This window comes from Eucyclogobius newberryi, unplaced genomic scaffold (genome assembly GCF_026437365.1).
Source record: "Eucyclogobius newberryi isolate DKJ021-1_F unplaced genomic scaffold, fEucNew1.0.hap1 SCAF_5, whole genome shotgun sequence".
Taxonomy (NCBI): domain Eukaryota; kingdom Metazoa; phylum Chordata; class Actinopteri; order Gobiiformes; family Gobiidae; genus Eucyclogobius; species Eucyclogobius newberryi.
In genome coordinates this window covers 17,754,502-17,773,726 of record NW_027316167.1, presented here as the reverse complement: position 1 = coordinate 17,773,726, position 19,225 = coordinate 17,754,502, and the positions used below count along the sequence as shown (strand labels likewise).

The following is a 19,225-nucleotide window of genomic DNA, read 5'->3' as shown; positions in this document are numbered from 1 at the left end:
ACACCGTCAAAAGTTGTAGCTTTGTAGCTTTGAAGCTTGATGACATCACACAGGTTTGAGTCATCCGCAGTGACCATTGCTCCAACCTCTTTCTCTTACTTTGTCTCTCTTTTTCTCTCGCTCTATGGTATATGGTAAAACACATACTTTGAAGACAATCAACAAAGGCCGATCCCCGATCTGAAATATTGATCTGCCGAAAGCGATCACATTGACTGTATGTCAAATACAGTTTTTTTTTCTAATAATAATAAATATATATTTTATATTTAATATACATCATTTTGAGTGACTGTAAATTAAACATGTAAAGCGTTCATTTGAGCTGAGTCACTCACTAATACCCAACTCATGCACGTTGTATTAACGTTTTTTCTTTTTTTTTTTCTTCAATATTTGGAAGATGGTTCCTGGGCTGGATTAAATCACTTGGGGCGCCTGATTTGGTAACCAGGGTTTATGTTGAATAGCTCTGCTATAGAGGGCCAATACACATAGTGGGCTCACTCAAAAATAACAAAAGAGCCTATCAGTGACCAGGGACCGACACCATGACATAGGAAAGCACAAGTACTGTGGCGATTGCCTGGACGATCACCCAGTCGCCCCAAACAGGCAATGACCAGTAAGAAAGGCCTGCATACTTACTCCTGCTATGAGAAAAATAGTCAACAATGAGTGAATGGGCTATAGAAGCTCACTAATACGTTCCCTAACTCATGCATGTTCCATGCATATAAACTTAAATTATTGTATTGAGGGTCAATAACACAAAGTGGGCGGAGTCCACTCAAAAATAACGAAAGTGCCCATTATTTACAGGGACCCACACCATGACGTAGAAAAGCTTGAACTGTATAGTTTATAATATTTGAAAAATGGAAAACATTGTTTTTGCATCGGAATATTATTAGGCCTGAGCCCCAGCAGGGCGTGGGCCCTATTGATCCTGCAACGCAAACAAAGCTTGTTCTCCAAAAACACTAAAGCCTCAAATTTAAACGTATTTGGAAATTTTGCTAATTTAAAAATGGCTCCCATTTTGCACAAAATGAGTCCGATTTGGACCCTATTTGAATCAGTTGTTAAACTAAGATTTGACCTGTTCATTGTGAAAATATGTATATTTTTACATTTAAATCCACATTTTTACGTTTCACACTTTAACAAACTCCTCCTCAAGCTCTAATTTGGGTGAATATTCTCTTGAGGAGTGGGGCATCAAAAGTCCTAAAAAATTTCATTATTCGAATTACGATGTCTAGTGGCACAGCTACAAATTTGTCCCACAAATTTAGACATTTTACTAAAAAACAAAATGTCTCCTATTTGCTCATTCCAAGTCCAATTTCACACAAAGTTGAATCCGTTAAACTTTCAAGCCAGGCCCCCTCAAAATTTATACAATAGCATCCCCTACAGAGAGAAATTACATTTTATATGGGGCGTGAACATTTTCCTTTTTCGAAAATGTTTTAAATTTTGCACAAACTTCTACTTTGGCATCCCGATCGAAAAGCCAGTACAATCTGGGCCATATTTTGATATCTATGACGTTGCCGTAGCAATGACAGAAACTTCCAATGTTATCCCAATCGGAAAATCTCAAAATCTCTCAAATTTCAACTTTTCAACCAATTTCAACCAAACTTTTACAAACTCCTTCTAGGGTGTTGGCCTGATTATCCGAAATGAAGATGAGTCTCAATTTGGTGAGACTCATCTTCAGGAGTGGGCTATCAAACATTATACATTTTTTTAGTCTAAGTGTTATGGAAGCTGCACATTTTGCCAAGAATTTCAAAGAATGGGGACCAAAAAACGTAGTTCTTCCAAAATGTTTGCACTAAATACTACTTTGGCATGCCGATCAAAAAAATCCAATCAGACCCATGTCGTATAAAAATGGTCCCCAGAGATGAAAATGTTAAGAACACTGGGCCTAGTGCTGGAACACAAACAAAAGACAAATGGTTTGGTTTGGTTCATTTCAGTTAATAAAATAATGATAATAACAGTATGCTTCATTTGGATAAATCACCCTCACAACTGCGAGTCTAGGTTCTGGAATAACATTTGACGTACTGTCGTAGCCTAAAACAGCCACAAGAGGTCCTCATCAAAACTGTGTCTTCCAGTGTCTTTGAAGAAGGATTCTATGGTTGTTGCTTTTAAAACCACACACCGCAGCACAACATTAGAGACGGTCATTTATTTCTGTCAAAGCAAAGATCTGCTCCTCTTTGTTTCAATACTGCCCTTCATAGCCTTCATACGGCCAACATTCAACACGTTTTCTGAATAAGCGCATTACATTTGGCCGACGTAAACGCTGCCGCCCGCCCCTCCCCTTTAAGTGGGCTCTGCCGTGGCACGCGCTGGCACTTGGGCTCACGCGCGGCTCCTGCGAGGATCTTAGGCCAATATAACACATCCCATCATGACAAACACGCGTCTGGACCCATGACCTCGCAGCCGGACACACACCCTGGACTCCCCGGTTCTGTCTGCGCCGGTCGCATCCGCACTTCCATCACCACGCGCGGTGCTTTGTGGCAAAGGTATTCGGAAGGAGGCGCGCTCGGTCCCGCGCGATGAGGCGAATAACGGGAATGGCGAAGGATGAAACTTTGATCGAGCTACAAGGCACCGCCGACTCACAGGCGTCAGGTATGACAATTTATCCTTCTGTAATTGGCTTTGAGCATGTCTCCAGTGGGAACGTTTGTCTTTGATTTGTCTCGCAATGTCGTTTTACTGTGACGAGGCAGCTCCTTAAGCAGCTTGTTACGTTCTGTCTACAATCCCTGAATCAGTGGCTTTAATTATTTAAAAAAAAAACGAGCTACATTTTGTAACACTTGTAGCTAATTTTTCCAACATATGACACATTCCTTGAATAGATTTTATGATGCTAATTAGTAATTGCCACTTTGTGAAGTTGTGTCATGCGTTTGTGGAACTGAGGCTGCGTGGTGACGTAATGAAGGGGCGGGTTAGACAGTTTGGCTCTCCCGGAGGTGCGAGTTGAATTCCCTACTGACAGAGGGCTCCACAAGACGTTCCCAACAGACCCTCACAATGCGCTTGGGTCTGCCAAGTCTGTCCGGCTTCCTCCTCCTCCAGGTGGTGATCGGTTGACAGCTCTGCCCCTCTCTTCACCCGAGTGTCCAAGACACGCGGCCGGAGGTCTGATGACACAACAACAAAGTCGATCATTGACTTGGCCTAGGGTGTCCTGGTGCCATGTGCACTGATGGACACCCTTGTGCTTGAACATGGTGTTCGTTATGGACAATCCGTGGCTAGCACAGAAGTCCAATAACTGAACACCGCTCGGGTTCAGATCGGGGAAGCCGTTCTTCCCGATCACCCCTCTCCAGGTGTCACTGTCATTGCCCACGTGGGCGTTGAAGTCCACCAGTAGAACAACGGAGTCCCCGGTCGGTGCACTGTCCAGTACCCCTCCCAAGGACTCCAAGAAGGCCGGGTACTCTGCACTGCTGTTCGGCCCGTAGGCCGCCACAACAGTGAGAGACCTGTCCCTCACCCGAAGGCGGAGGGACGCGACCCTCTCGTTCACCGGGGTAAACTCCAACACGTGGCGGCTGAGCTGAGGGGCTATCAGCAAGCCCACACCATCCCGCCGCCTCTCCCCGCGGGCAACACCAGAGAAGTGGAGCGTCCAGCCCCTCTCGAGGAGATGGGTTCCAGAGCCCAAACTGTGCGTGGAGGTGAGGCCGACTATATCTAGTCGGTATCGCTCAACCTCCCGCACAAGCTCAGGCTCTTTCCCCCCCAGCGAGGTGACATTCCATGTCCCCAGAGTTAGTCTCTGTGTCTGGAGATCTGGTCGCCGAGGCCCCTGCCGTCGACTGCCGCCCAGATCTCTCTGCACCGGCCCCTTATGGATCCTCCTGCGGGTGGTGGGCCCACGGGAGGGCGGCCCCACGTCGCTCTTTCGGGCTGTGCCCGGCCGGGCCCCGTGGGGTAAGACCCGGCCACCAGGCGCTCGCCATCGAGCACCCATCCCAGGCCTGGCTCCAGGATGGGGCCCTGGTGACGCCGATCCGGGCGACGTAATCGGCCTTGTTATAGTTGTCATCATAAGAGGCTTCTGAACCGATCTTTGTCCTGTCCGACCCGTCACCTAGGACCTGTTTGCCTTGGGAGACCCAACTAGGGGCTTGAAGCCCCCGACAACATAGCTCCCGGGATCATTCGGGCGCTCAAACCCCTCCACCACGTTAAGGTGTCGGTTCAAGTAGAGTATAGTCTGAATAATAAAGTCTGAATAATAAAGTCTGAAGAATAAAGTCTGAAGAATAAAGTCTGAAGAATAAAAGTCTGATGAATAAAGTCTGAAGTATAAAAGTCTGAAGAATAAAAGTCTGATGAATAAAGTCTGAAGAATAAAAGTCTGAATAATAAAGTCTGAAGAATAAAGTCTGAAGTATAAAAGTCTGATGAATAAAGTCTGAAGAATAAAGTCTGAAGTATAAAAGTCTGATGAATAAAGTCTGAAGTATAAAAGTCTGATGAATAAAGTCTGAAGAATAAAGTCTGAAGTATAAAAGTCTGATGAATAAAGTCTGAAGAATAAAGTCTGAAGTATAAAAGTCTGATGAATAAAGTCTGAAGTATAAAAGTCTGATGAATAAAGTCTGAAGAATAAAGTCTGAAGTATAAAAGTCTAAAGTATAAAAGTCTGATGAATAAAGTCTGAAGTATAAAAGTCTGATGAAAAAAGTCTGAAGAATAAAGTCTGAAGTATAAAAGTCTGATGAAAAAAGTCTGAAGAATAAAGTCTGAAGTATAAAAGTCTGAAGAATAAAGTCTGAAGTATAAAAGTCTGATGAATAAAGTCTGAAGTACAGGCGGTCTAAATGAAGTCTAAAGAATAAAGTCTGGCGGCAATGTAACACTTGGATACCAGCCGCCATATAACGCCAAAGAAGAAGAAGATGTTTAGGTTCATTGACGTCTTTCAGAGAACTGTATTAAAATGTTTTTTGCAATTTTCCATGCTGGAACAAAAGTTATATTTTTAATGCAAATTTACAGAAGAAGAAACTGATGTGTGGTTTATGAACTGATTTTGTCAACACAAAATAAGAGTCTTATAATACTTTTGTGGGGTCATACTGGAATAACATCGAAAGTGACACTGACAACACATTCAGTTATAAAATCATAAGTATGTCATGTGCCTTCCAGTGAACAAATCCTCTTGTGTGTTTCTATGAGTAGAGACTAAACACACAGTACTGATCCTCAAATAATATCTATGTACAATCACAGACAGACAGAGACTAAACCAGATTTATATCAAGGGCAAACCAGGACCAAGGGATGCACAATTCTGACAAATATTTCGATTGCGACTAGATTTGCGCTCATTGCGATATGTTTACTTAGTAGAATTCTTCAGAGTGCACATTTTGTCCAGAGTGTCATTAACATTTGAGTAAAGACTGTAATGTGAACTTCTAAACTGATTCCCATGCATTTCAGAACGCATTTGATTAAAGTGTTAGCCATATATTGTGATTTCAATTTGATTTTAATATGTTGTGCAGTAATACTCCAGTAATTTGTTTTACTGTCTTTACTTTTTTCATAAGTCTAAGTAAGGCACAAGAAAGTTTCCCTGAAAGTATAAGGAAACATGATTGAGCCTGAATAACTAGTGAATTGTAATAACAAGGGTAGAGGTGTGGGCGATATTGACAAAAATAAATAGCATAGTTTTGGAGAATCACATTAACATTATTGAGAAGATATCGTGGCATCAAAGTGGGTTAAAATATGTTTTTGAATGGATTAGTTAAGGTTTAAGTACGAGACAAATGTGAATGGACTCTAAAACGACCCACAAAATATCACTTTATTCCCTTGTTTACAATATTATTGATCATTTAATATATTATCAATCACTATGAGTAAGTATTTAGTATAGTTGTGCCACTGTAGTTTGCAGTAGACCTCCCAGGCTTAACTAAATGTTATCTGAACAGTTATCTGCCTAGTTTCATGTTCAGTCTAATTCCATGCTACCTCGGCTGTTTAATATCCGACATGACCTCGATAAAGGCATTCTCCTGCAGTTATTGGTTGTTTTGATGGATTCTCTGGAGAGACACTGAATGAAGATGAATAGGCAGCACTTCCGTCCTCCTCCCGTTTGTTGATGTATTACGCCTCTCACAGGTCTGCTCACACAACCGCCCGTGCTAATGCAGTTAAAGTGAATCTTGGAGATCTGTACCTGTCGAGTGGGAAAGTGTATTCATTAGGGACAGTTTCCCAGACTAATCTCGTATAATTGAGTCAGGCAGTTGTTTTGTCTTGTTGTCGTGGATGTGCTCACTGTTTTTGTTCTCTGTCCCTCAAAATGAACCCGGGCGTTAACCAGAGTAGACCAGTTTATGAGAATCAAGGGCTGTTGGAGTTGGAGGCAGATGATTTACACCTGCTTCTGAAAGAAAATTAAATAATAAAGATGCTGTCTATTTATGTAATGTAGATAAATTGAAAGGTATAAATACATGAATGAAAAACTATGTTTTCCAGTCCTTATTGCTATGACAAAAACTGAGCAAACAAGATAGATCATGTTTGTAATAACAGATTATAACACATGCGTTGTTAATAGGGGCGGGACAAGACAGGATTTCTACAAAGACAAGACACAATTATGACATAATTTACAATGAATAAATTGTGCCCGGTTCACACTTTTGGCCTCACAATTTTTGATTTATTTAAAATGTTTATTGTGATTGAAGAACTGCCTTTTGAAACTACAACTTGTACACATTGAATTCAATTTTGTTTAGTTTAGTTTCTAAATATAAAAGATAGCACAAAGAAACACAAAAAAAGAACAGAACACGACCAAAAAGAGCAGGAAACAAAACTGGGAAAGTATTAAGAGTATTAAGGCCAAATGGTCCAAAGCCCCTCATAGTTGTCCATCTCCAAATTAAGTTCAAATGTGATGTGGTCACAATGTATCAATGTATGAGTATCTATTCATAGTGTCTATGGCAGGTGTTTTGAGGCCCAAATACATTGTTCTGAATTCAAATGCATTCAAGTCCAATGCTTCGTTAATCTCAGTCCAATATTTAAGAACAATAGGTCACTCCACCCTTTACCAACCCTTTTTTGCCCGATCCAAATGTAAACACAGCTCACATGGTCATATTCCTCATGTGTCTTTATCTCGAGAGATCTTGTGGCACGACATCTTGCCCTATCTCTAATTGTTAATAATGTGCTTCTACTAATTTATCACTAAAATATCATGTACAAATTCCAGATCCGTCTGGGTAGAACAACAATGCCGCTTTAATTTCTTTTGTTGCTAGGTGTAAGCTAACAGACTGTGCCGTGTGCCTACGGCTTCATCAGGCTCTTATCTGCTCTGCCCTGTGGCTCCACTACAAAGAGAAGGAAACATTGACACTTCAGGAAAAGCTCTTTCCTCACCTTGTTATTTTAGGGCCAAGTATTGTTCCCAGCTGCTCAAACACTGATTTATGGACAGACTGCAGCAGCCTCATGTAGCGTCAGCGCCAACAGATGGATTGCAGTGTGTTTACATCTTACATCTGTGTACTGTGTCTGGCTCCAGGTCCTGTGGCCTGATATCGTCAGATCTACAGGGAATTCAATAAGACCGTGTCCATTTAAGGCTGTATCTCTTCAGTGTCTGCAGATTGTGAAGTCATTGTTCACTGAGCTGGGACGGAGCCAATGGGTTTCTATGGAGACACAGATCCCATGATGACATTAGTGTTTGGACCTAGGCGTGATACCAAGACAGACTTTCCCTCAACACTTAGGGAATTGATTTCTGAATTTAAATACAATTTTCAAATTATTTATTTATTATTTTAAGTAACGGGGCCCAGGGCTGTAAAAGGGAAGAAACACTCTCGCATTGCTGGCTCTTAAATAATGTTTTATTAATGTGTTATGTGACCACTGGCTGTAACTTCACCCGGCGCCGTGTCGACTGCAGCACCACTCCTCTCGAAGACGGCTAATCAGATTACATAAGACTACCACGTTACCCCTGTTGCTTACTCATGCTAATCAGTGAATCGGACGAAATTCTGAATCTTTGCAACAAGCACTGGAGACGTGATGATAGATGCTTCGAGTGACTGGAGAAGAACAAAGCATTAATGGAGGAACTTGAACTGTTGAGGTTTAACTATCAAGCAAATGTATTTATTTTACTTTAATTAATATACTCAATATTCAGCATTAAACAACATTCACAACATTATATCCATTTTTTATATATAGTCTGCCTCTAATGAAATGTATAGAAAAATACTAACTTGACGCACCTTCAAAACAGAACATGGTTTTGCTGATTCTTGATGTGAAATATGTGTTTTGTGATGAAATGGAAAGAGCATTTTGCCTTGCAGACCAAGACAGAAAGTCAAAATGTTTTAAGTTATTATTTCCTTTTTACCAATATTTGCTCATACACTGGTTTTTCCCCCTTAAAATCTGTTTGTATTCTTGATAGTTGAGTTCAGGACACTTCACAACATTCTATAATCCCTTTTCATGGATTTCAGCTTCCTGTTTTATGCAACATTTTGAATACCTTTATTTCTCCACTTAAAAGTTATATTATTTAGTTCAGTCCTAATTTCTCATAATTCTCACATCAGTGACAGTTTAACATTGAGCTGAGGCAGTTAAGACTTTTCTGGTGGAATTTGGTGTATGGTTCATATCTCTGTCATTACTGGGCCTATTCACAAGAAACAAAAACTGGCACAAAGTTTAATGTATTGTATGTGTCAGTGTAAAAAAAGGGGGATTTTCTTAATTTTTTTTCAGTTGTTTCAGAAAACTGCGCCATTATTCAACCCTAAAGATGTGATTGTTGTTGAAAGGATTTAAATATGACTAGTTTGAGCAGCATCAGCCTAACAAATAATGATAAGGTTTAACATTTGAGGATTTTCAGTTTGGTCGTTGGTAGTTATAGGCTACTGCCCTCCGTCTGACAAAATAACATCACCAAATACTTAAAGATGAATGCAGCGTACTGTGCATATTTTGAAGTATTATGTTAAGTCTACAAAACTTGTCTTATTTTTAGACTTTCCCTTGAATTGTCACAACTGTTTCCTCATACCCAGATGACCGGGGAGGAAACTGTTTTGGGAGCATTGTCCACTCGAGATTAAGACACTGCAGGCAATCTTTTTTTAGTTTTTTGGTCATTTTGCGCTCTCAACATATAGGCTTTCATGTGGAAACAATTCAATTGTCCGATTGGCTTCTAAGTTGTCTTTATTATTTCATTTAATCCACTTCATCTCTAGATTTCTGTGGGACATTAAAACTTCAAAGAGACATAAAAATCACCATTTATAGTAGCACCTACACACACCAAACTTTCTAATCTTGTAAGTCTAAAAAAGATGGCAAAATTAGAAATCTTACACCAATACTTTACTCAACATGAAATCAAATATATAAAATCCCCTCTGTACTTTTTTGTATCTAATGATGACAACATTTTTCAGATTTGAATATCCCAAATATGTGGAATTTTAGGAGTTTTTACACATGTATATAAAATGCCTTATTTCTATTAGAAAACATGGCATGATGAAAAACTTCATATGAGTAAACGACAGGAGCAGTTTCAAATTGATATATTTTTTCCACCTGCAGTGACACTGTAAATGTGTATTGCGTTCACTGCAAACTGTAGATTCTTTACAGGAAGCAAGATAGAAACAATGACGTGACATTGACAACAAATATGGGTCGCGCTCAGGATGTTGTGGTTACAATGTTATGTTCAGAAAAAAGTTTCAATTTGAGCTCATGCAAACATTTAGGAATTTAGAGAAATTGTTTTCATTGTTGGAAACATGTTGATACAACATGATATTGATGGAGAAATTTGGAGTGAAACAAAGAAGCTTTCATATCTGTGTTACCAAGGGAAAAAAAGCTTTGAATGAAACTTCTGTAAGACACTTTGATGCAGCTCAAAGCAGCTCTGCTTTTGTAGAAGCTGAAAATGAACAGGAGATAAACTAGCTGAAATTCAACTCTAGAACAACTGTGAAACATTAAAAGATTACCTTAAATTAGATCTATGAGATATTTCGACAAAATACTATCAAAATTATATTAATATATTTTGAACATACTACATTTGAATATGGAGTACAGAATATAGCTATTAAAAAGCAGAAAATGGTGACTAAATCTAAAATAAAACAAACTCCCTCTGTAATTAATGGATATTTTGGCATAATGCTGTGGTCAATTTTACAGCTATATATACAGTTATATTTTACTCTTAATCAAGATATTCACAGGTTGGGTGACTAAATCTGCTTCTGTGAGGCCATACTTCACTGTGATTGGGTAAATACACTTGAGTCGGTGGGGAAAAGTGTTTGTTAGATATTGGACGATATTGATCAAATTCAATGTCATATTTTTTGGTAACAATATTCATGAATAAAACTTTATTCCCTTGTTTTGAAAATGAAACTAGACATTTCTGTTAAATTTATTTGAATTGTCTCTTTTTGCTGTCATTCTTAAAAGTGGTAGGTTATAAACTCAATATTCTTATTTATCATATCTCCAAAACAATAATACATTTTCCTCCCACATCTATAACCTCGATATGTGGATCTAACAGATGATAGCAGATCTTCACAGGATCAGATCACAACTCTGCTGTGTAGTCGTCTATATCTGTCATGGGTGGTGCTTCATGCATGAGTGTGATTAGATAAAGCTTCCCGCTTTATCTAATCACACTCAGACGTGTGTCCCAGTCTGCCCTCCTGCATCTCATCCTTTATCTCCTCTCATCCTGCATCTCATCCTTTATCTCCTCTCCTCCTGCATCTCATCCTTTATCTCCTCTCATCCTGCATCTCATCCTTTATCTCCTCTCCTCCTGCATCTCATCCTTTATCTCCTCTCCTCCTGCATCTCATCCTTTATCTCCTCTCATCCTGCATCTCATCCTTTATCTCCTCTCCTCCTGCATCTCATCCTTTATCTCCTCTCATCCTGCATCTCATCCTTTATCTCCTCTCCTCCTGCATCTCATCCTTTATCTCCTCTCCTCCTGCATCTCATCCTTTATCTCCTCTCATCCTGCATCTCATCCTTTATCTCCTCTCATCCTGCATCTCATCCTTTATCTCCTCTCATCCTGCATCTCATCCTTTATCTCCTCTCATCCTGCATCTCATCCTTTATCTCCTCTCATCCTGCATCTCATCCTTTATCTCCTCTCATCCTGCATCTCATCCTTTATCTCCTCTCATCCTGCATCTCATCCTTTATCTCCTCTCATCCTGCATCTCATCCTTTATCTCCTCTCCTCCTGCATCTCATCCTTTATCTCCTCTCATCCTGCATCTCATCCTTTATCTCCTCTCATCCTGCATCTCATCCTTTATCTCCTCTCCTCTTGCATCTCATCCTTTATCTCCTCTCATCCTGCATCTCATCCTGCATCTCCTCTCCTCCTGCATCTCATCCTTTATCTCCTCTCATCCTGCATCTCATCCTGCATCTCCTCTCCTCCTGCATCTCATCTTTTATCTCCTCTCATCCTGCATCTCATCCTGCATCTCCTCTCCTCCTGCATCTCATCCTTTATCTCCTCTCATCCTGCATCTCATCCTTTATCTCCTCTCCTCCTGCATCTCATCCTTTATCTCCTCTCATCCTGCATCTCATCCTTTATCTCCTCTCATCCTGCATCTCATCCTTAATCTCCTCTCCTCCTGCATCTCATCCTTTATCTCCTCTCATCCTGCATCTCATCCTGCATCTCCTCTCATCCTGCATCTCATCCTTTATCTCCTCTCCTCCTGCATCTCATCCTTTATCTCCTCTCATCCTGCATCTCATCCTTTATCTCCTCTCATCCTGCATCTCATCCTGCATCTCCTCTCCTCCTGCATCTCATCCTTTATCTCCTCTCATCCTGCATCTCATCCTTTATCTCCTCTCCTCCTGCATCTCATCCTTTATCTCCTCTCCTCCTGCATCTCATCCTTTATCTCCTCTCATCCTGCATCTCATCCTTTATCTCCTCTCATCCTGCATCTCATCCTTTATCTCCTCTCATCCTGCATCTCATCCTTTATCTCCTCTCATCCTGCATCTCATCCTTTATCTCCTCTCCTCCTGCATCTCATCCTTTATCTCCTCTCCTCCTGCATCTCATCCTTTATCTCCTCTCCTCCTGCATCTCATCCTTTATCTCCTCTCCTCCTGCATCTCATCCTTTATCTCCTCTCATCCTGCATCTCATCCTTTATCTCCTCTCATCCTGCATCTCATCCTTTATCTCCTCTCCTCCTGCATCTCATCCTTTATCTCCTCTCATCCTGCATCTCATCCTTTATCTCCTCTCATCCTGCATCTCCTCTCATCCTTTATCTCCTCTCATCCTTTATCTCCTCTCATCCTTTATCTCCACTCATCCTGCATCTCCTCTCATCCTTTATCTCCTCTAATCCTTTATCTCCTCTCATCCTACATCTCATCTCATCCTTTATCTCCTCTCATCCTGCATCTCCTCTCATCCTGCATCTCCTATCCTCCTTTATCTCCTCTCATCCTTTATCTCCTCTCATCCTGCATCTCCTCTCATCCTGGATCTCCTATCCTCCTTTATCTCCTCTCCTCCTTTATCTCCTCTCATCCTGCATCTCCTCTCATCCTGGATCTCCTATCCTCCTTTATCTCCTCTCCTCCTGCATCTCATCCTTTATCTCCTCTCATCCTGCATCTCATCCTTTATCTCCTCTCATCCTGCATCTCATCCTTTATCTCCTCTCATCCTGCATCTCATCCTTTATCTCCTCTCATCCTGCATCTCATCCTTTATCTCCTCTCCTCCTGCATCTCATCCTTTATCTCCTCTCCTCCTGCATCTCATCCTTTATCTCCTCTCCTCCTGCATCTCATCCTTTATCTCCGCTCATCCTGCATCTCATCCTTTATCTCCTCTCATCCTGCATCTCATCCTTTATCTCCTCTCCTCCTGCATCTCATCCTTTATCTCCTCTCATCCTGCATCTCATCCTTTATCTCCTCTCATCCTGCATCTCCTCTAATCCTTTATCTCCTCTCATCCTTTATCTCCTCTCATCCTTTATCTCCTCTCATCCTTTATCTCCACTCATCCTGCATCTCCTCTCATCCTTTATCTCCTCTAATCCTTTATCTCCTCTCATCCTGCATCTCATCTCATCCTTTATCTCCTCTCATCCTGCATCTCCTCTCATCCTGCATCTCCTATCCTCCTTTATCTCCTCTCATCCTTTATCTCCTCTCATCCTGCATCTCCTCTCATCCTGGATCTCCTATCCTCCTTTATCTCCTCTCCTCCTTTATCTCCTCTCATCCTGCATCTCCTCTCATCCTGGATCTCCTATCCTCCTTTATCTCCTCTCCTCCTTTATCTCCTCTCCTCCTGCATCTCCTCTCATCCTGCATCTCCTCTCATCCTTTATCTCCTCTCCTCCTGCATCTCCTCTCATCCTGCATCTCCTCTCATCCTTTATCTCCTCTCCTCCTGCATCTCCTCTCCTCCTGCATCTCCTCTCATCCTGCATCTCCTCTCATCCTGCATCTCCTCTCATCCTTTATCTCCTCTCATCCTTTATCTCCTCTTATCCTGCATCTCCTCTCATCCTGGATCTCCTCTCATCCTTTATCTCCTCTTATCCTGCATCTCCTCTCATCCTGGATCTCCTATCCTCCTTTATCTCCTCTCCTCCTGCATCTCCTCTCATCCTTTATCTCCTCTCATCCTGCATCTCCTCTCCTCCTGCATCTCCTCTCATCCTTTATCTCCTCTCATCGTGTATCTCCTCTCATCCTGCATCTCCTCTCCTCCTTTATCTCCTCTCCTCCTGCATCTCCTCTCATCCTTTATCTCCTCTCCTCCTTTATCTCCTCTCATCCTGCATCTCCTATCCTCCTTTATCTCCTCTCATCCTTTATCTCCTCTCATCGTGTATCTCCTCTCATCCTTTATCTCCTCTCCTCCTTTATCTCCTCTCATCCTGCATCTCCTATCCTCCTTTATCTCCTCTCATCCTTTATCTCCTCTCATCGTGTATCTCCTCTCATCCTGGATCTCCTATCCTCCTTTATCTCCTCTCCTCCTTTATCTCCTCTCCTCCTTTATCTCCTCTCCTCCTTTATCTCCTCTCCTCCTTTATCTCCTCTCCTCCTGCATCGCCTCTCCTCCTGCATCTCCTCTCATCCTTTATCTCCTCTCCTCCTTTATCTCCTCTCATCCTGCATCTTCTATCCTCCTTTATCTCCTCTCATCCTTTATCTCCTCTCATCGTGTATCTCCTCTCATCCTGGATCTCCTATCCTCCTTTATCTCCTCTCCTCCTTTATCTCCTCTCCTCCTTTATCTCCTCTCCTCCTGCATCTCCTCTCCTCCTGCATCTCCTATCCTCCTTTATCTCCTCTCATCCTTTATCTCCTCTCATCGTGTATCTCCTCTCATCCTGGATCTCCTATCCTCCTTTATCTCCTCTCCTCCTTTATCTCCTCTAATCCTTTATCTCCTCTCCTCCTTTATCTCCTCTCCTCCTTTATCTCCTCTCCTCCTTTATCTCCTCTCCTCCTGCATCTCCTCTCCTCCTGCATCTCCTCTCCTCCTGCATCTCCGTATTGTATCTGCAGAACCTGGCTTTTGCAAAATCAAGCTCTGATCTATATTCATGTGATCCGTGTGATCACTTGTGCACGAACAGCCGCGTGTGCTGCTGTTCAATTATACATTCATCAGCGATTTCGTCGCTGTGTTGTGTGACCAACCAAGTCAGAGTTTTACACTGAATGTCTGAGATATTTATGTGACTTTCACCTAAACTGATAAATATATATAAGACAGATTTGTAGTATTTTATATTTACTTTGTGCTGATATTTCTTGAAAAACTTTGCACAAGCCGGTTTAAATGGAATCGTTGTGAGAGCAATTGTGTAACACATAGACTCAACAGAAGTGGACACAAGGTCAGACCTAATCTCTCTGCCATATGGAGTAAGCCAACATTCACTGGAAAGATAAAGGAGAAGGTCACAGTCATTTCAAAGGCTGTGCACTTGATCTTCATGATAGTTTTTTGTAAAAGCTCGATGACAATATAATATCAATCCCACCTCTGTCCCTCCTCTGTCTCTCCTCTGTCCCTCCTCTGTCCCTCCACTTTCTCTCCTCCTCTGTCCCTCCTCTGTCCCTTGGTCTCTCCTCCTCTGTCTCTCCCCTGTCTCTCCTCTGTCCCTCCTCTGTCTCTCCTCCTCTGTCCCTCCTCTGTCCCTTTGTCTCTCCTCCTCTGTCCCTCCTCTGTCTCTCCTCTGTCCCTCCTCTGTCTCTCCTCCTCTGTCCCTTTGTCTCTCCTCCTCTGTCTCTCCTCTGTCTCTCCTCCTCTGTCCCTCCCCTCTCTCTCTGTGATTAAACAGTGATTAAAATTACCATTTAGTTTATTCTAATTATTTGTCTGGAAGCTACACTCCCCTTTTTGAATCTAACTTTTGAACTTATTCTTTGGTGTTTTATGGCGGTTGGTAGCCAAGTGTCACATTACCGCCACCTACTGTAGTTAGACTTTAGACTATTCTTCAGACTTCATTCTTTAGACTTCATTATTTAGACTTTACTCTTTAGACTTTACTCTTACGACTTCATTACTTCTTTCCCACAATCCCCTGAGGCCCGAGGCCCCCTCACCGCCACCTACTGTAGTTGCTCTGCCACTGACCAGTCATGTAACAATATAAAGCAAATGCGTAAAGAATGCTTATACATTCGATTCCTTTCCGTTTTAATCCCATGGGCTTTGGAGACAATGAAACAAGCACAGGGGTACGAGTCAGCACTGCACAGGCGGCGCAAGGCCCCTGGAAAGTTGGGCCGACCGGTTACTTATGGCGAAGAAGAAGAAGAAGAAGAAGAAGAAGAAGAGTCGGTTCTGACAGGGGATGGCGGAGGGGAGTGAATTGATGGTCAGTAACGATCTGGACAGCGAGGAGGAGCAACCTTTTCTGGCTGTTGTCCTTTAGCCCTTCCGAGGGTTCTGGAAGTGAGAAGCAGGATGAAGCTGTTATTATTGGGGATGAGAGCAAAGTGTGTAAGGTGATCATAAAGCTTGCACGGGGTATTGCATCCTTTAAGGAGTGGAATCCGTTGACATTGACGACGAGTCTATATAAGGCTGTGGGAGAGGTCAAGGAGTCAAGAGTCCGTGGTGGTGGAGGAGTTGTCACAGGCATCCCTACGATGGTGACTCTGGATAAAGTATAGGAGAATTTAACTGGAGCTAAGGTAGTGGACGCTAGGCAGTTGAAAACAACCCGGTTTGGAGAAAGATGTGACAGCCTGTTGGTAATGATAAAACTTGAAGGGAAATGCCAGTCTAGTAAGGTGTTCCATGGATACGTAAGCTATGGCGTAAGGCCATATGTTCGGCCATCCCTGCGTTGCTTCAAGTGCCAACGCTTTGGACATATAGCAGCGGTCTGCAGAGGGAACCAAAGATGTGGTAAATGTGCTGGAGATCACGAGTATGGGAAGTGTGACGACGGAGCTAAACTGAAATGTGTGAAGGTTCCAAGTGTGAAGGTTCCAAAATTGACTAGATAATGTGCAATGGCTGAAGCCATTGCGAGTGTCTGCGTTCTTGCGTAAAAGTACAACATGTGTGTAAGAGTACTACATGTGTGTAAGTAGTAATGGTTGATTATTGCGTAGTTTGCGACTCAAATAGTTGTTTGTCCTAACAAATTGCAAGATCGTACTGAACGCAGACCTGAGCTGGGAGAAAGGGAGAGAACCTCGGTGACCCGGCTGCACCCCCTCCTCCCTGTACCTCCGTCACCTAGCAACAGAGACGCTAATGCTAAGGCTAATGAGCATTAGCCTTAGCGTTAATTTACTTTTGCAAATACTGGAAAAAAGTACAAGGTGTACAAATGTCAAAACCAATAGCCCCCCTAAGACGGTGAAAGCGATCGTAAAGAGGTAAAACTTGTTGAAATCGGTGAAAGTGTAAAGGAGTTGAAACGTGTCAAAAATCCTGATGGAAAAATAAATGGGAATAATATAGCCGCAAGCGGCAATGATCGGCCCTCGCCACGCCGCCGCCACGCCGCAAGAGGAGGGGGCGCTAACGCGCCCCAATTGTCCTTTTATTACGCCTACTGCTGAATCTGTGACGCTGTCACATCTTCTCCCCTTTGTTTTACCATCAAAAAGCTATTTTATTTTGAATTCTTGGCAAAATGTGGCAAAATGTGGCAAAATGTGCGGCTTTGCCGCACAGACACCGTGACTCTTTGAATGAAAATGTGGATAACTTTTGATGGTCCTGAAGATGAGTCTCACCAAATTTCAGGTTAATATGTCTAACGCCCTGGGAGGAGTTTGTGAAAGTCTAAAGTGTAAACATGTTCTGGCGATTTCCCCATTGGAATAACATGAAAGGTTTCGGTCATCGTTACTGCAACGCCATAACAATTATGACATGGGTCTCATTGACTTTTTTGATGGGGATGCCAAAATTGAGTTGTGTGTAAAATTTCAGATAATTTCGCAAAACTAAACATTTAACCTCCATATAAAATCTGTAGGGGGCGCTGTGGCGCCAAATGAATTTATTTCACTTCAAGTAGGTTTAGGGCAAAGAGTTTAACAACTGATTCTAATTTGACGCAATTCGGACTTTATCTGCGCAAACGGCAGAAATTTTAAATATGGGAGATTTCTGAAATTCTAGCTACAGTTTGCGGCTTCGCCGCAGAGAGACTGTGAGAGGTATCAATGTAATTTGGATAACTTTTGATGTCCCACTCCTCAGTAGCATTTTCACCAAATTTCAGCTTTTTAGGGCCAACGCCCTGGGAGGAGTTCGTAAAAGTACCACGTTTGGAAAAACTCCGAAGTCATGTTTAGCCATTTTTGAAGCAATATGGCCGACATTTGGTTGGGCGGACGGCGTTGCCGTAATAATATTTTTTACTTCTCTTGTCACCATCTACCTCGGCGCCAAATTTCATGATTCTACGATCAGATTTTTTTTGGGTCATTTCCCATCTCTCAATGCATTTTTGGTACATTTGGGGGCGCTGACGCGCCAATTTTTTTTGTTTTAGAAAAGAGAAATAGCCAGAATGTAGAGAGGCACGATTTTTAGAGGTGTGAACATTTTTGTGACTTTTCGTCAATGTTCACTGGGTGAAAAATAGGGGGGTTGGTCCCGAGAAGAAGAAGAAGAAGAAGAAAGAATTAAAGCCGCAAGCGGCATCCAACGGCCCTCGCGGGCCGCCGGCCTTCCGACTCTGCTCTCTGCATTTTACAGAGTTGGCGCTAACGTAATTGTCTAAGAACTAAGACAGCGACACATTGGACATGTACAATGCTGCGCTTAACCAGTGCAAATGAACACAAATGTTGGTCAAATGTGCAGCTCCAGCGCACAGAGACCGTGACACTTGGAATAAAAATATGGATAACTTTTGATGCTCCGCTTGTGTAGATTATTTTCCCCAAATATGAACTTGATCAAGCTATTGCCCACAGAGGAGTTCATTAAAGTGTGAAGCGTAAATGTGAACATTTCAAGGATTTGGCGTTTTTCCCATTTGTGACATATATTTGCGGCTCTACCGCACAGAGACCGTAGCACTTAGAATCAAAATATGGATAACTTTTGATGCCCCGCTTGTGTAGATGATATTCTCCAAATATGAACTTGATCGGGTAATCGCCCTAGGAGGAGTTTGTTAAAGTGTGAAGTGTAAAAATGTGGTCATTTGAGAGATTTTGCGGTTTCCCCATAGGGATAACATGGGATGTTTCTGTCATCGCTACGGCTACGCTTTACCAAATATGACTTTGGCTCCCATACTTTTATTTTGGGGATGGCAAATGAGAATTGTGTGCAAAATGTCATGTCATTTGGAAAAACTCTTGTTTATAGGCCACTCTGAAGGCCAAATAGTCCAAATTCTGCGAAAAGTTTGCGGCTCAGCTGCACAGAGACCGTAAATGTTATCCATAAAATTTGAATAACTTTAGATGCCCCACTTGTCTAGAGGAGGTACACCGATTTTGAGATTGGTGAGCCAAACGCACTAGGAGGAGTTTGTTAAAGTGTGAAGCG

General features: G+C 42.1%; 1 protein-coding gene across 1 annotated transcript in view; it reads left to right on the top strand.

The window, feature by feature from the left end:
• Window positions 1–2,412: 2,412 nt before the first annotated feature.
• The window catches only part of LOC140380876 (anoctamin-5-like), a 41,010-nt gene continuing 24,197 nt past the window's right edge, over window positions 2,413–19,225 (top strand). Inside the window, exon 1 of the mRNA XM_072464827.1 lies at window positions 2,413–2,670. Coding sequence (XP_072320928.1) covers window positions 2,595–2,670 — 76 coding nt within the window. The 5' untranslated portion in view covers window positions 2,413–2,594. The remainder of the gene's footprint in view (window positions 2,671–19,225) is intronic.